The sequence below is a fragment of the Akebia trifoliata genome, chromosome 10, assembly GCF_017979445.1.
Source record: "Akebia trifoliata isolate Shusen 1 chromosome 10, ASM1797944v1, whole genome shotgun sequence".
Lineage (NCBI taxonomy): Eukaryota > Viridiplantae > Streptophyta > Magnoliopsida > Ranunculales > Lardizabalaceae > Akebia > Akebia trifoliata.
In genome coordinates, this window is record NC_141384.1 from 27,719,609 (window position 1) to 27,738,079 (window position 18,471).

General features: G+C 35.2%; 1 protein-coding gene across 2 annotated transcripts; it reads left to right on the plus strand.

Annotated features, from left to right (window-relative positions):
* The first annotated feature begins 556 nt into the window (after window positions 1-556).
* AHG1 (Protein phosphatase 2C family protein) lies at window positions 557-17,549 on the plus strand. 2 transcript variants are annotated; one of them, XM_086455838.1, is made up of 4 exons: window positions 557-1,238; window positions 1,341-1,706; window positions 5,193-5,298; window positions 16,747-17,549. In XM_086455838.1, exons 1-4 carry the CDS (start codon window positions 786-788, stop codon window positions 17,067-17,069), a joined length of 1,248 nt encoding a protein of 415 aa, XP_086311964.1. In that variant the 5' UTR covers window positions 557-785; the 3' UTR covers window positions 17,070-17,549. The 2 variants fall into 2 exon arrangements, with proteins under 2 accessions (XP_086311964.1, XP_086311963.1); XM_086455837.1 differs by having other exon boundaries at window positions 563-1,238; window positions 16,714-17,549.
* Window positions 17,550-18,471: the final 922 nt, after the last annotated feature.

Consider the following 18,471-nt stretch of genomic DNA (forward strand, 5'->3'; position numbering starts at 1 on the left):
CAGAATCTTAAATTTTTTTCTTATATATTAGAATATTCTCCTATTAAACCACGTGGACCCACCACCACCCACTCATGAGGGGTGCTCTTTAACTTGGTACAGCCTTCTTGCTGTCTTAATGCTCCAGCAAAAGTATTTCAGCAACAACTCTGTAGTCGACGCAATCAATCGCCGCTCGAGATGTCTAGGAATCATTATTACGTGTCTGCAGAGGACCATACACGTCAGCTTAGCGGCGCTGATCGCCCAAATCATGCCACGTACGTCCTCTTAAATTCCCCAAGAGAAAGCAACTTTCCAAATGAAATTACCAAACGAACCCTACTTCCACCACGTGTCCATTATAGACACATTAGTGGGCCTCTTCCATTGGGCCACGTATCACACGACATCACCCCCACACTAGACATAGTTAAACACATGTTGACACGTGTAAGACCGTGATCACGAAAAGACTCTGGTCGGTTGAAATGACCAGGTACACTGTATATATCTCGCTATTTATATTTTATCGCGATACGATTAATTGACTCGATAAAATGTTTAGCGAAAAACGTTTACGGTTATGCAGAGTCATTTAGGACACGTGTCGTTAATGCAAAAAAGGAGTAGTTGGTGACAGTGAAGTCGGGCAGTTCGGTCAGCTACCCGTAAGCTGGTTAACTGAACTGTTGTACGTAAAAAGAGAGTAAAACTGAAAAATCTCAGTATTTTTAAAATCTGGCCGGAAATGATAACCGGTGAAGATCAAACCTCGTCTGGGATTCTCTTCTTTACGACAGTATATGGCCGACGTTATCCGTGAAATATTAAGCGACGAGGAATCGCCGGCGAAATGTGGGGATGGTCTTAACCCGCCATTGGTGAAACAACGTTTCCCGTCCGTCACCGGAACTTCGCCATCCTCAACCGGAAATCAAAATCGGAAGGAAAAACTTCCGAAAAATCCTGATCGTCCAAACGAAAGGAAACGAAATCGGACGGATGAGATGGAAGAATCTAATATATCTTCATCATCGAGTAGTGGAGATCCGGAATCTACATCAAATCCTCCAAAAACTGTGTGTCAGATTCCGGTGATCGATTTAGTACCGGCTTTCGGTTCGATATCAGTTTCTGGTCGTTCGCGCGAAATGGAAGATGCCATAGTCGTACGAGCTGACTTCTGCCGTCCAGCGATATCTGGCGGTCGTCCGCTGCATTTCTTCGCTGTCTACGATGGACATGGTGGCTCACACGTAATTCTCACAAAATTTCTCCAAAATTATTAATATAACAATAAATTAATAATAATAATAGTAATAATAATTATTATTATTTATATATTTTGATTAATTTAGGTTGCGGAGCTCTGTAAAGAGAGGATGCACGTGTTCTTAGAGGAGGAGTTGATGAAGCAGAGTATTGAGGAGGAATGTTCAGATACAACGCAGACGGACAACGAGGATCGTTTGCGAGAGAGGTGGATATCAGTGATGAAGAGGTGTTTTGAGAAGATGGATGAGATGGCATTAACCGCATGTGCATGCGGGAGCGTTGGTACTCCATGTGGATGCGATGAAGTGGGACTGTCGTCAGAGATTGTTGGGTCCACTGCTGTTGTTACTGTTCTGACACCTCATCGCATTCTTGTTGCCAACTGTGGAGATTCTCGAGCTGTTCTAAGCCGTGGAGGGAGAGCTATTCCTCTGTCGTTCGATCATAAGGTCTGGTATTGCTCTTAAACTACTTCACAAGTACACATTACTATTATTTTCTTTGTTGAGATTTAAGGATATTCATCGGGATTCCCAAGAGAGCGAATCCACTTGGGAATCCATGTTATTGCCTTCATCTCAGCCGTAGGATTGAGGTTTTGCGTCAAATGTAGTGTTGTGTCCAATGTACGGATGAGATTGTCCCAAGATTCATAGTGATTCTCTAGATACTAATCTCTAGGAAACCTGTAGTTCTCTTCCCACCTGAAATCTTCTTTGAGAAGAGAAATACAGGTGACTTAGATAACCGGTCGCCTTTCTTAATTTTTCCTGCTTGATTTTAGAAAGGGAAACTGATTCCCCAGGTTGTCAGTTTTTTCCTTTTTTCAGTTACCAAAGAGTCCGGATCCTATGCACCCAGGGTGGAGGATTGAAGATTTTTTTTTCGCTCACAAAGCTCACAGAAATGTGGGATCCACCTCACGAGTATCAAATGCCTTTAATTATAAACTACGCTTGAATGTTTGACGTGGCAAGCACTAAGGAGTCTGTGAGAAAAAAAAATAAAATATGTGAGCAAAAAATGATTCATTTATGTGATTTTCCTTGGTCTTTGTATTTTTTACGCTTTAACTGCTTTATTGAATAAATAGTTTATTAACCTACAAGGGTTTTGTTAGTTAACAGGCATTTAACACACCTGGGAAACAAGCAGTTGAGGGTATTGTTTTGGAAAAAACTTTGAAGTGAGGAGGTATTTCAAATTTTGACGAAAATGTAGGAGCATGAAATAAATTCAAAACACCACGTGTCTTGTAACGAGGAGGGTTTCTTCAAAGTTGGACTCGTATTTTTGGTAGTGAATTTTATTTAAAGTGTATTTAATGCATCTTAATGTGTGCCGGGCATGAATTAACAATTCCCATTAGAGTCGTGCTGGGTGACACAAACGGAGACACAAAGATGACAAAATGATGTGGTGTAGCGCACAATACCGTAGATGCTTTTCCGTGAGATACGAGTAAAAAAGCATCTACGGTTATGTGTGCGCCACCACATCATTTTTGTCACCTTTGTGTCTCCGTTTGTGTCATTCCGGCATTTTCCTTCCCATTATCTAATACGGTTGTCAACATGTTTCTTTGTATTTTGTAGTGATGTATATCACGAGGTGTCAACTCTTTTCTCGAGATGAAATAAACGTAGTCTGTACACGGATGATGTGGCAAAGGCACATAACCATATATCTTTTTCTTCAAGATACACAAGGAAAAAGATATACTGTTTTGTGCCCTTGCCACGTCAGCTCCGTACAGACCATGTATGTTTCGGCAGATCATTTTATCATTAGTCATAAAAGAATTGTGATAAACTGATGCTTTTTGGAATTAGTCGTGCTTCAGTGACCTCAATTCACACTTTGCTTATGTGGAGGCAAGCACACAATCATAGATGCTAATCACTCGTTATGTGCACACCTCCACAGCATCAAAGTGTGAATTGAGGTCACTCCAGTATTAGTCTTTTGGAAATCATACATCTTGTTATCATTTCATGACAACATGGTCGACATCCTTCTCCTCCTATTCTTTCCTTTGCAACCAATAAAAAAAATTATTATTTTTTCAGAGGTCCCAATTTTATAATATTTGTCATTGAAATTATTTTTGAGTGATATTTATCTCGAGGTGATAAGTTTTTTTTGTTGAGATGAACAATATCTTTAGGAGGCACAATATATATATATATATATATATGGGTCAAGATCTCTTGACTCCTAAGAATGACTCATGAAAAAACACATGATCCCAACCCTATAAATGCAAAATCCAATGGTTGAGATTTATCCTCGGGATAAGTATATATGAGATTTGTGTTATCAAGATACTTATAAATCTCTACCATTGGATTTTGTGTTTGAAGAGTTGGGATCATGTGTTTTTTCATGAGTTATTCTTGGGAGTCAATGGATCCCAACCCTATATATATATATGCATTTGTAACATGATTTTGAAAATTGTCTTCGGTTTCATTGATGAATGACTTGAGATTGAAAACCATGATTTACAAGTATCTTCACATTTTTTTATTTTAAATATCTTAATTTAAGTTCTTTTAGTAACTTTGAATGGTTCAAATCCTGAGCACTGACTTACGTTAGATTTCTTATTCTTTGGCATAAAAAAAAAAGAGGACAAAATTGTCTCCAAGCTATGAAAATGTTTTGATATGATGATTACTCAATGGGTGTGGGTCTAGCTACATAATAGAATATTTCTGAAAGTTTAATGGGCCACTCTCTCGTTATTATTCAACCAGCTGGAATAATATAATGTAGGTTCAACATATTTGGTTAGGCATAAAGAAAATTGTGGGGGAACATATGTGGTTAATCGATTAAGTGTTTTGATTTTACTCTTTTCTTTGTACACCAGGTATCTTGCTATTGATTCCTCAAGTTAGCTCTATTTTTCATAAATAGCAAATTCTAGTCTCCTTACTAGGGATAGAGAAGCGTTCCTTATAGTGTTGGGTGACCACTGCACTGCAAATTGGTGTGAAACCATTCTTTTAGAATTGTTGTTTATTTTAACCACATGGTTACAGATATTTTTACACTTTTATCAGATTTTGTGTATTTTCATCCTGAATCTTGCAAAAATAATTAGTTCGCTAATGATTTTCTGACTCGAAAATTTTCACTCGATCTGTACTCGGCTGACGTGGCAAGGGCACAGAATTGTTGATCGTTTCCTTATGCATCCTGAAGAAAAAAATCTATGGTTTTGTGCCCTTGCCAAGTCAGCCCTGTACACATCGAGTGAAAGTTTTTGAGTCAAAAAATCACGACTCTAATTAGTTTTAGATAAAATTTCATTTGGGTAAGAGTATCTCTCATATTACGGTATTTTTTATTAAAACAAATAAAATTGTAAGGGCATGATTTCCATAATCATGCTCTTTTTTTTTTTTTTTTTTGGATTGGTCATAATCATGCTCTTTTTTTTTTTATTGGTCACAATCATGCTAATTAAAATGCTGAAAGTATAAAAAATATCCTTTTTAATCTTCAATATTATAATGATGAGGGTCTTATGCAAAGTTAATTTGTCGAAATTACAAAAATACTCTTTTAATCTTCAATATTATAACGATATTTGTCAGAATACCCTTAAGATTAACTATAAAGTATGATATAAAATTAGATTAGATTATCTATTTAATTTTTTTTAAATAGTTTTTATATTTCACAAATCCTAATTTTAAGAGTCCGACTTTGAAGCTGCCAGCTGGACCGTTCTGTTTTTTGTATTTATTTCACACCCTTAACTTTTCACTAATATTTGAGATACCTCCTTGGAGACACTGCGTGTAACCGAGTTTTTTTTTTTCCTCCAATTTTATGTGTGCATATGCATACTAGTAGGTATATAATAATATAAGTTATATTATTTTATATTGATACTCATGTCTCTATACTTAATTTGGTTGCAGCCGGATAGGCCGGATGAACTAGCAAGGACTGAAGCTGCGGGTGGGAGAGTTATCTATCTGAACGGACCACGAGTTCAAGGAATTCTTGCCATGTCCCGCGCACTAGGTAATCATCTCCTCCCTTTTCTATTTATTTTCTTTGTTAATTGTACAGCGTTACGTGGATAGATTACGTTAAACTGTTTGCTGTGAGTCTGCCACGTGGCATGCGCTAAATACCCTTTTTTTCAAGAGATGCTATTGGCACTCCAATTTACTTATTACATCCCAGTTTCTTAAGAGCTTCTATTGCCACACCAAATTTTGCTTATACCACCCCAAGATGTGGCTAATTCTTTGGTGATTTACATATGAATTGGGTTGGTGTTAGCAAAAGTTGGTGTGGCAATAGAATCTCTCTAAATGATTTATCACACATTCACACCCCAATTATAAAGATTAAAACACATTCTTGGAACATTACAAAGGTTTGGCTCAAATTATAATCTCAACATCCTTCAAACAATTTTAGTAGTTGTTTACAATTAGGATTAGGCTCATATAAAATCCTAAACCCAAAGAGTAGAAATCTAGCCAAAAAACAAGAGATCCATTGGCACCCCAACCTTTACTTATTCTCAACCATTCTTTTATTTTCTTTATTTTTAATTGGGGAGTAATAAGTGAAAGTTGGGGTACCAATATCAGTTCCCCCCCTCCTTTAAAGTTAAACTGTTTGTGGTTTCCTTCCCAGACATACAACCCCTTGTCAAAGAAGACAAAAACTGTTCAAGTAAATCATAAATAAAAATTAGAATGTGGTGGGGTTGTCCCTCTTGTGGCTTAGTCTAACTCCACGGGGAGTCCATTCATTCCAATTATATGATATCCTAGCTTGTTTGGCCCAGCCAAAATGACAGCTGTTACTGTCTTTGGGCTGTAGGACTGTTAATTGACCCAGTCTGTCGGACCAATCAATTAGGATCCACGTGCAAGATTTGGATCAAACCCTTTGTGGTCACGTTTTTGGACGGATTCACTATTTGTATCCAAATTTGATTGGATTTTCAGATCAAATCAAATTCAATTTGATATATAAAAAAAATATAGATAAAGTTATTATGTTTAAACAAAATATGCATCTCATGGTATGCAAAAAGCTATATGTGTATGATATGTCATTTGAAAAAAAAAAAAAAGGAAAAATTTAGAAAGGATAGAAAAATATGATAGCCATTTGAAAAAATAAGGAAAAAAATTTTAAGAGGGAAAAATACAAGGAAAACTATGCAACCGAACATATTGATGGATTTTCTTTTTTGATTTATATATAAAGATTAATCTCATTAAAAAAATAAAATATTTGGTTAACTTATTATTTTTTGAAGTTTCAAAAACATTTTTACATCTTGCCTCTTGTCTTATATCTTAAATCTTGATTTTTCTTCCATGGTATTTGTATCTTGAGCTTGATGTTGTAGAATTTTGCTAGAGTTGCTTCTTTCTTCTTGCATATGTAATGTAATTTATGTTAGAAATACAATTAGGAAGATACAAAGTACAAATAGAATAAGTAGATTGAAAGAAGAAGTAGAAACAATAGAGGTATATTAAAAAAAAAGGTAGAAAAGAAATAAATAAAGGAATTAGAAGAAAATTAAGAGAAGATAGATATGAGCTTTAGAGAGATTTAAAATGTAAATGTTGTTGGATTATTATTATTATTTATAAAGTGATAATTCTCCGTCCCTATCAAATAAAGTGAAATGGAGGAGATTTAATCTCTAACGCTTTATGGAAGTATTTCATAGACCATGGAATTTTTCATCAATCAAACCTCATGTGCAAATACCCCTCCAGAATACTGAGTTGAAGAATGGAAAAAATCGCCATCTCTTGGAAGTAGCTTGAGGAAAAAAAAAGTCTAAAATCTTATCTCAAGTCAGTATTTCTGTATGGGGAAAAAATCAAGGTTGTCTCGACCGAGACATTCCAAAAGAATCTGGAGACAATCCTGAAACATTTAATGTTCCATGGCCATGATTCGTTCCAATCTTAGTCAAAACCGAAATATTTGGTCCAAGATGGTACACAACTTTAAATCATTATTAATACATTTTAGTGATGACAAGAAAATCTTTAAAATGTCACAGATTGACAAAGAAAGTTTTGAATTTGAATCCTGTGCCGATGTTGGCTATATTGTCTTGTATATATAGAATTCTTACAAGAGGGAATCATGGGCAATCTTTACAATTATAGAAAGCAAAATAAAGGAAATCATTTCAAAAATAGAAACAGTAAGAGAGGTGCTTGAGGAAGAGAGTATAGGCTATGATAATATGCATTTGTATGTGCTGTTACTTCCCCTCAAACTAATGGCAGGGATGAAGCGGCAACAGTTTGGAACGAAACAAACTTAAGGTAGGACCCGAGAGACCTATGGTGAAGATGTCAGCTATTTGACTAATAGTGTTGACGAATCGAATCTGAATGAAGCCTTTTGTGACCAGATCACGTATAAAGTGGTAGTCTACTTCAATGTGTTTGGTTCAGGCATGAAAGACTGGATTAGATGCTAAGTGGATAGCGCTCATATTATCACAAAAAAGGGTAAGAGGTAGATAAAGTTTGATGCCTAGATCATGTAGAAGGTTAGACAACTAGATGAGCTCAGTTGCAGTCATAGCTATGGCTTTGTATTCAGCTTCCGTGCTAGATCGAAAGATAGTAGGTTGTTTTTTAAAAACCCATGAGATGAGATCAGGTCCTAAGAAGACACAATAACCTGTGGTGGAGCGGCGACTATCAGGACATCCAGTCCAATCAACATCAGAATAAGCAGTAAGGGTAGAAAAAAAGCCTCGTGAAATTGTGAGTCCAGTCCCTAATGTTCCTTTGAGATAACGGAGGATGCGTTTCACAGCTTGAAAATGGATGGTGGTAGGGGAATGCATGAATTGACACACATAATTGACAACAAAGCTGATGTCTGGCCGTGTCATGGTTAAGTATTGTAAAGCCCCAACAATACTGCGGTATTTTGTTGCAACACTAAGTGGAGTACCAGCCAAAGCAAACATTTTAGATCTAGATGATATGGGTGTTGAACAGGGCTTGGAGTTGAGCGTCTGCGTTCGACTTAAGAGATCAATGGATACTTCGTTTGATTGAGGATTATATGAGAAGATGAACGTTGGGCTTCAATACCAAGGAAGAAATGAAGCTCGCCGAGGTCTTTCATTGCAAAACTGTCGTTTAGTTGAGTGATGAATTGAGACAGCATATTTGCGGAATCACCTGTGAGTATGATGTCATCAACTTACCATAGGAGAATCATTGTGCCTTTTGGAGAGGAGAAAACAAACATGGAGGAGTCCGAGGTACTTCGATGAAATCCAGATTGTAATAGAAAACTACTAAACCAATTGAACTAAGCCCGGGGCGCTTGACGAAGGCCATAAATGGCCTTATGTAGGCGACAAACATGATTGCATTTATTTTTATTTATAAATTCAGGGGGTTGCTGCATGTAGACTTCTTCAGTTAAAAATCCATGTAAGAAGGCATTTTTAACTTCTAGTTGTTGAATAGGCCAATCACAAGAACATGCAATCGAAATTACTGTGCGTATTGTTGTAGGCTTAACAACAGGGCTGAAGGTCTTGGAAAAGTCAACCCTAGCTTTTTGATGAAAGCCTTTTGCAACGAGTCGGGCTTTGTATCTTTCAAGTGATCCATTTGCACGTTGTTTTATTCAGTACACCCAACAACATTCGACGATATTCATATTTGGCTGTCAAGGAACAAGTGACCACGTGTTGTTCGTGAGGAGAGCATCATATTCATCAATCATAGCAGCCACCCACTTTTTGTCTTTTGAAGCCTGTGTAAAGGCAGTTGGTTCAATGAGTAGTTGACAAGTGGAGAGTAAAGCAATTTGAATTGAATGTTTAGTAGCAAGATAGGTTTTTGGTATGCTAGTGTCATCCTTATTTCGTGTAACCATGTGGTGATGAGGTGCAGGAGGAGGCTTGCGAACACGTGGTACAGGTTGTACAACTTCCAATGGAGATATCTGTACATATTTTGATTGCATAGTTGTGGAAGTATCCACAGGAGTGCTAGAAGTTGGATGATCATTGTGAATGATTGTGAGTGGAGCTGGTGACGGTGTTGGGCTGGAAGCAATGGGTAGTATAACAACAGTAGACTTGTTGGTGGAGGTGTCTTTAGATACTAGTTCTATAAAGGAAAAAAAAATTTCGTCAAATATGATATGACGAGACACATAAATCCTTCTAGAACGAGGATCTAAACACTTGTAACCTTTGTGACTTGTACTATAGTCTAGAAAGATGCAAGATACAGATTTTGGGTTTATTTGTCTAATCAATATGGTAGGAGATTTGGGAAACAACGACATCCAAATATGCGAAGTAGTAAATAGTCGGGTTTCCGTTTAAATAACTTCTCATGTGGTGAGATACCACGAAGAACAGTTGAAGGTAGTCTATTGATGAGGTGTACAGCCGTGGTGAACGCCTCAAGCCATTTCAAGAATTTGAGATTTGTAGTGGGTAAAAGTTTGAGATTTTTTGTTATATTTTTTATTTTGGCTTGGCTAGAAACCATAAGTTCATCTCAACCATGTCAAGAATTTGTGAGAAGTTTTAAAACAAGATAACTAGGAGTAGCTTTAGAATAGGCTATAATAAGATCTCCAATACTTCATTTCCATTGAAACTTTCTTGTACATGATTCTTTTCCAATTCTTAATAACAAATTTTGGTGCAATTGAGAAAATGGAACAATTATGTGTTGGACATGATATATTGATGTAGCATACATGCATGACAACTTGGAACAAAGAGGGATTTTTTTTTTTTTTTCCGAAGAGAAAAACGATATAAATGTACGCTTAATAGTCTATCGTACGTCATTATAGTGAAAATTCCTCAAATTGATGATTTCAAAATTTGATTAAATTAATTTATTCAATTAACCTGATCTAGTAGGTATTCACATATAGCAAAAATAAATTAGAAATTCATGCCACCATGACACACCAAATTGTTACGTGGAAAACTCTGTCTGAAAAAAAAAAAAAAAAACCACTAGACCTCGTCCAGAACAATCCACCATAGAATTACAAGTTTACAAAAGTTATCCATGCACAAGCAACTAATAGACTTGAATCCACGATCTACCAAACCTTGCTTCAACATGCTTTTTGTAGTACTCCACAATCTGATTCCACGAACTGCAAACTTGATTACATGAGCAACACATAATAAAAAGTTAAGACTTTAATTGTACTGGAATTTCTCAAACTCTTATCAATGTGAATTGAGATCAGCTTTGTGAAATTCATAGGTTTCTTAGAACTCCAAATATAATTTTTTCTTTTCAAAAACTCTTATGAGAAAAACTTCCGTGTGTCATTTTATAGAAAAATCTAAGAGTTTTACATGAACTTAAACTGTTGAAAAAATAAAAAATTTTCACATGATTTGATTGTGACCGATTGAGCAGTTGGGAGGACCTATTGGTCGGTTTTTAGACTACATCAATCATTTGATTAATGTAGGTCTATCAATCGGTGTATGGTAAACCGTATTTTCTTTGAAAAATAAGGCATGTTGGACTTTTGTTTATTTGAAAATTTCTAATGACCTATGGTTTCATGAAGTCTCTAAGTCACTTACCATCCTAAAATGGAATGGAATGGTCTTCAACGTTATCTTCATCTTTTATGTTTGACTTTGACTTTGAGCTTCAACGTGATTCTTCAACCGTAAGACTCACCTGGTTTTAGAAACAGAACTTTGCAGACAAAATTATAAAAATAATTTTCTGACATATTGTGCTATCGTTTTTCGATAGTTTTTCATGTTTGATAGATGATTGTGGTAGTTCAACATTTTCATGAATGTGGAGTTTCAAGGGTGTGACCTAACACCTTTTATAGTAAAAAACTTTGTGCATCTCCGAAGCAGGGGTCACGTTTTTAACAACTCACTTTTCTCTAATTAGTAGGGTTTTAGGTTTTGGTTCAGTCCATGTCAAATCTCAACAAACTATTAGAAAAATCATAAGTGGTTATGAAATATGTATATACATATATATATATATATATATATATATATATATATATATATATATATATATACAAACTATTAGAAAAATCATAAGTGGTTATGAAATATGTATATATATATATATATGGGTCCCGTTCGCCACCCTTAGTTTTACCACACACTTTAACAAACGCGTTTTGTCTTACATGAGTTAGAAGTATCGGAATGAGCTGATTTTTGGTGAGGATGATCTCTATGGTGAGGAGATCATCCTCACCAAAAATCAGCTCATTCCAAAACTTCTAACCCCATCAAAATTGATTTACAAAAAATGGACGGTCCACGATTTTTCAACGTGTAAACATGGGGCTAAACATTTCGGAATGGGCTGATTTTTGGGGAGGATGATCTTCTAATCATAGAGATCATCCTCACCAAAAATCAGCTCATTCCAAAACTTCTAACCCATGTAGGACAAAAAACGTTTGTTAAAGTGTGTTGTAAAACTTAGGGTGCTGAACATTTCCCTATATATATATATAGTCTTATTTAACGAAGTTGGGTTCTTGATAAGATTATATGAAGCAAGAAGTTTTTCTCAATGACAATGCCTGTATTTAAATCTAACAATCATTAAACTCAAGGGCTCAAAGATCCTTATAAAAAAATTTGAGGATAAGAGTTTCACAATCCTCCACTGACTTTTAACATATTAAAAAAACTCTCATCTAAAATCTTTAGTAGTTCCTGAATGTTTTTAGACATTGAGGTGTGAGGGGAGGCATTCAATTAGTTTGCACCTTGAGGCGTAAGCCTCACATGAATAAAAATTTTATATAAATAATTAATATTAAGAAGAAGAAAAATTAGGGTAGCCACCACACATTTTCACATTTCAAGTTTCAAATCCACAATCGAATTTCAAGCTTTAATCCCCTATATCAATAATAATATTAAATATTATTATTTTATATTTTGGTAAGAACAAAATATTTTACACTTGAATAATTGGAAGTTTACAATAAACAATTATTTTATATTTATTGCAGCAAAAATATAACTATGTGCTATTTGTTCAAAACTTTCTCGATAAAATACTAAATATTGCAACAACTTATTTATGAATTAAATTCATTCAACAACATTCTTTGCATATATTACTATTTTAAATATAAATTTATTGATTGATTCTCCAATTATGTTGCATGCCAACAACAACAAAGAATAAAAATTAATGTGAGGCGTACGCTTCAACCAAAAAGCTTACACCTTAATCACACCTTACATTGAAGTGTCTCTTGGTTTGATGTGTACAACTTAGCCTTTTGCCATTTATTCCTTGTGCCTCATAGCATTTTAATGAGCCACACTCATAGGAGCACCTTGATGTGTAAGCTTCACATGCCTTTAAATGTCTCTATTTTTAAAATTAATTTTTTTTATGTCAAATTGGAACAGTTTAATGAACCCCATATTTTTTGCTTGAAAAGTCGAATTCTTCACAAGAGGAGGAGGAGGAGCTACTTTTTTGTGATAAATTACTATAAAAGTTGATGCTAGAAAAAAAAATAGATATAGATGTTGGGAATTGGACAACCAAGATGGTGCAAATAACAGAAAGCTAACAAGCGGACAAAACATCATAACATGAATTGAGGTGTGAACCGAAGTTGCCTCTTAAAGGGAACCCAACCATGTACTATCCAAGATCTCGTATCTTGTTATCGAGCTTACAAAACGGTCCACCAAATCCCACAATTTTTTTTTTTCTAGATTGTTATGTTGATTTCTAACTCAAAACAAAGATACTATCTGGAAATTTTTGAATGTTTAAAGCTATGTTAATCAAGTGTAGGATCATAATATGTCATAGGATAAAATGCCCAAATATGAATATCAATACATATATTAGTAAAAAAAAATGCAGATGCAAACAGATATGAATGTGGCTCCCAAAATCCAAGACACGGATATTCTATCGAATTCCTGATCTTATGCCTTATTTGTATCTTTTTAGCATCATTTATCACTATGGGTATATTATAGTATCTGGGCTTCATAGGCCACAAGATTTTCCTTACGTTTGTTTATTTCTCTTATTGTCTACATGCATTTAATCCATTCATGAGAATATGGATTTTCTTAAATAAAAGGAAGAAATGGTATCCATGATTAGGTTAATCACACCTTGAGTTACTATTAGGAGGTGCAGTAACATGACAGGGTGCAACTTTTGTTGTGTTGAGCAAACCAAATGTCTTTTCCCTCTTATCGGCTCAATATATCTCTCAATAGATTCGCTTGCCACAACGACCGGACAGGATAGAAGATCTCCCATAACGGAGGGGCAGCTTCCCTACCCTCTTGGGATTGATTCCCCGTTCCAAAGTAGATGTTGTGTAAATGCCTTGTATTCTATTTTTGGGTAACTAAAAGGGAATTATGAAATATTTTCTTGAGGGGTTTTTTCTATTTTGGAGTTTTCTATTTTTGGAGAGATAGATGCATTTAACAACCCCCGGTTTTATAAATAGTGTTTGAGTGTTGTGTTATCCGCCTCCGCTCCCAAGTGTCATGTGCTCACGTATCGTGCCCCAGTTCAACCCACCATTGACGTTGTGCCTTCCCCATTAGATCAGTCTTTTGGGGTAAATGGTTGTCAACATGGTATCAAAGCACTAAGTTAGTTTAGGTCATGGGTTCAAGTCTCCTCGAATAAATTTTCCACCCCTATGGGTGAGGGGGAGTGTTATGTTATCCACCTTCGCTCCCGGTTGTCATGTGCTCACGTATCATGCCCCAGTTCGACTTGTGACCCTCTTATATTCATGGTTGTGCCTTCCCCATCAGATCGGTCTTTTGGGGTAAATGGTTGTCAACAAATAGAAATCTATAGGGATGTAAAACCAAGGAAAGAAAATAGTGATTGTTCTTGTTCTGATCCATGGACGTAGGCACACTGCCGAACCACGTAAATCCTTGTGTGTTTTGTGTGTGTGTGTTTTTGTTCTCTTTACAGCTTTGTTGTTTCACAAATTGGTATGAGAACCAGGTTCAATTTGTGAAACAACAAAGCAGTAAAGAGAATAATAATGAAACACACAAGGATTTACGTGGTTCGGCAGTATGCCGATGTTCAACGTTCATGGAATATAACAAGAACAGTCTCTTTTCTTTCCTTGGTTTTACAGTCCTATAGATCTCTGTTTATAAAATCAGGAGTTGTTAAATGCATCTCTCTCCAAATATAAAAAATAACCTTAAGAAAATAGTGATTGTTCTTGTTCTCATCCGTGGACATGGGCACACTGCCAAACGACTTAAATCCTTTGTGTATGTGTATTTTTCTTCTTTTTACTGCTTCGTTGTTTCACAGTAGGTACAAACAAATTGGTAACACATATTACCATGCTGACAAGATCACTTAACAGTGTATCATATGTCCCAGCCATAGTGTTAGTCTGCCGTGCGGGGTAGCTGTAGCTTCAACCACAACAATCTGTTATGCTTCAAGGTTGTGTCTGGTAAATTTTCACTGATAAAGGAGTCTCAAGGGTGTCGATTGTGATACAACACTTCCTTGTGTGTGGAAATTACAACTGCGCACATCATCAAATTGGGTGTTGTGCTGTTGACAACATACTTTGCGCTCTAAAAGTTAAGTAAAATTTCAATTTCGACCTAGATTGAAATAGAAAATTTCGATGAAATTTTTGAAAAATTATAATTGGAAAAAAAAAGTTATTACTTCAATGAAATCTACCTTTCTCTTGCTGTTACTTTCTAAATAATTTTAAAAATTGAGTAGTGGTCATTACTGGTGGAAATTAAGGATTGATTATCATTCTTGTTTTTGAATATTGGAAAATTTGATATATATATTCAAGTTCCTATTTTTTTTAATTGGTGCAAATTTCTACTTTGGCGTGACTTGAAAACTGCAATTCCATCTAGACACATTTGAAAATTGTGGTAACATTCAAAACCATGCTAATCAGTAATAGGTTTCTCTCTACTTTATTTCGATTCTGTCAAAGTTTGAGTTCGCGAATCTTCATTTTTTTCAACAGATATGTTATTTGGTACTATGAGGTGGGTTAATTTATGGATATATTGTTAGAATAACGATTTTCTGATTCCCCCCCCACATAGACCTCATCACAGAACCATAGATCATTTGCCTCGGGATATGCAGAACTATAAAGCTTTTTCTTGTGTATCCCGAGGCAAATGAGCTATGGTTCTGTGATTTTTTTTTTTTTTTTTTTTTTTTTTTTTGGGGGGGGGGGGGGGTTGGGTATGTCAAAGGGGGCATCAGATTATAACAACTCTTATTGTTATGTATTATCAATACAGCTATGAAATGAAAGCTGTACTGGCAAATAAGTAATCAGATTAGGATATTTATTCCTTCCTTTCATAAGAAATGTGAAGAAGGATGGACCATTTATAGGAGTGAAACAGTGAACAAAGTAACAATGCTTTGGGGGTCCAGTAGAAATTTTGACTTTTAAGGAACCACTTGGAATGTCTCTAAATTGGGCTACTTGTTATGAATTATCACTTTGGTCCAGGCCATGCTTAAGTGATTCAATGGTCAAGATCTTGTGAAATTTTTTAAAACAGATTCAATGGGATGATACTGATGAATTTGGAGCTTGTATTGAAAGAAGGTTTTGTTAGTTTCATTTTATTGTATATTCTCTGTTACAATGATCAAGATTATTCTAAGATTGTGGTCTTGATTATTTTTGATCAATCACTGATTAGGTGAAAATTCTGTTGTAATCCCGTGTAACATCTTCTCATTGTTACACTAAGTGTAACCGCGTGCATCAAACTGTTATTGTTATACTCCAATTTTTGTTTTGAGCTTGGAATGTGGAGGTATGGTGCTATGTATCTACTCAATTTTAATGAGTCTGGAATTTAGATCTTAATGTTAAACTTTTGATATGAGAAATTGTGAGTTGTTGATTTTTTTTAATTATAATCTTTCTCCTGATTTCTCTTTATTAAAATTTTTCTTTATATTTTTAAGTTGAGTCATGTCTCTATTTAAAAACACAAACTCTTGAAGATTGCCTGTCCCACGTCTTAGCATTTGAGACGCTCAATTGAACCGCCTAATTTTGTTTTGATTGTTGTGGTTCATATTTCATTTCAAGAGTCATCAAATGATATTATATGGGTAATCAGTCCCACATATTGTTGTGTAAATGTCTTGTTTTCTATTGTGCTACACAGAGCTGTGGGGTGCAGTTTTTGAGGGTTTCTGTTTTGGTAACTCTCAGTTATATAAATAGAGATCTCTAGGACTGTAAAACTGATGAGAAAATTGTGATTGTTCTTGTTACGTTCCATGGACATAAGCACACGTAAATCCTTGTGTTTTATGTGATTGTGTTACCTTTGCTATTTCGTTTTTTCACACATATTGCCTTGTTTATTCTTGTAAATAGGAGACAAATATCTAAAACCTATAGTAATCTCAGAACCCGAAGTAAGCTTCACAGAAAGGACACCAGAAGACGAATGCTTGATCCTTGCAAGCGATGGTCTATGGGATGTACTATCAAATGAAATGGCTTGTGACGTTGCTCGTAGGTGTCTCTTCGAGGCAAGTAAATCAACAACTGCAGCAGAACTCAACCCTTTGCCTCCTGCGGACACTACTGAAGAAACTTCTATGGAACGGGTTTACCAATCATGGTGTTCACTTGCAGCTGCACTACTCACTAGGCTTGCATTGGGACGCAAAAGCACTGACAATATCAGTGTTATTGTCGTGGACTTGAGAGGAGGTGGTTTGAGGTAAAGAAACAAGTTTATATTATAGTAGAGAGATGTGTACGTGTTCAATAATGTATAAATCCATGTATAGAGGGGCAAAACTTTGATAACTTGGTTTTGGGTTTTAGCTTTTAGGGAAGACTATATGTTCTTCATCCCTTCTCCATGTATTTAGTGAGTCCGACCTTGGAATTATTGTAGGTCATATAGAGAAACTCATGTGTGACCATCTGATTTATTAGTTGTCCAAACAAATAAATCATATTGGTTAGGTTAAGATTGTCTAAACAGTAGTCCAATATAGTTGTAAAGATGTTGAACCCATTAAAAATGCAAAATTGTCTAAATGTAGTTCTATCAAATAACACATGGAGGAGATAGAGGCATCAAGTTGGACTTGTCTGTTGTCTGTTGCAAGTGTGTATCCTTATCAAGTGCCCTGTTTTATCTCTGTTTTGGCTAAATTTAGATCTGATAAAAACCCAATTTAGGGGTCTGATTTTTATTCTGTTTTCTTCATTCTCTTAAGTTCTGTTTGTTGATACGTGGAGGCTAATCTTGATCAATCTGGAATCAGATGATATATAAACATAGTTTTATTTCATGGTCTGTTTTTCTGCTAAATTGCCAAAAATGGGTCTCTTAGTGAAAATATTTGGAACTCATATTTTCTAGGTTTTTGATAAAAGAATGATATTGTTCATCTTTTTCTTTTGGGAAAACTATTTGGAGGATGGCAGAGGGATTTCTTTCTAATCAGTCCCCAAGTTTTAGGACTTCTCTTAATAATACATTAAAAAAAAAAACTTTTCTTTTTAATTAGTCCTTGATTCTTATTTCTCGCGATTGAAATGTTGAATGTCAAATAACAGTTCGACCTCACTATTTTCATAAATAAACAATAAAAAAAGAAAGGATTTTTGGCATTCCGATCAAGTTTTGAAGATTTTATATTGATGTAAAGGATTTGAGAAGGAATAAGTCATTTTCAAGAATTTTTTTGAACATTTTCAAGACACGTAAAAAAAAAAAATTAGGCTTGTTTTAATTTTTATTTTATGAAAATCGAACATGAGTGGTTCTTTTGGCTTGAAATCATTTAGATAAGTATCATGTTAAGTTTTAATCAATCTTTCCATGTATTTTAGTCAAAACCCGGAAAATTGAAAAATGTGTAGATTTTTCATCATCGAATTTGACAATTTTTTTTTATATTGTCAAGTTCAACAGTAAAAATGTCAAACTTGATAATAAAAAGTGGCAATAGATAAAAAGCAGTGAGCTCGACAATAAATTGAAAGGGGTGAGCTTGACGGCAATAAGGGACTATTAAGAAATAAAAAATTTATTAAATGGACTATTAACCTGTCGTCCAAAATTCAAGGACTACTTCAAAAGAAATCCTTTCGTCAGAAGTAATTTTCCCT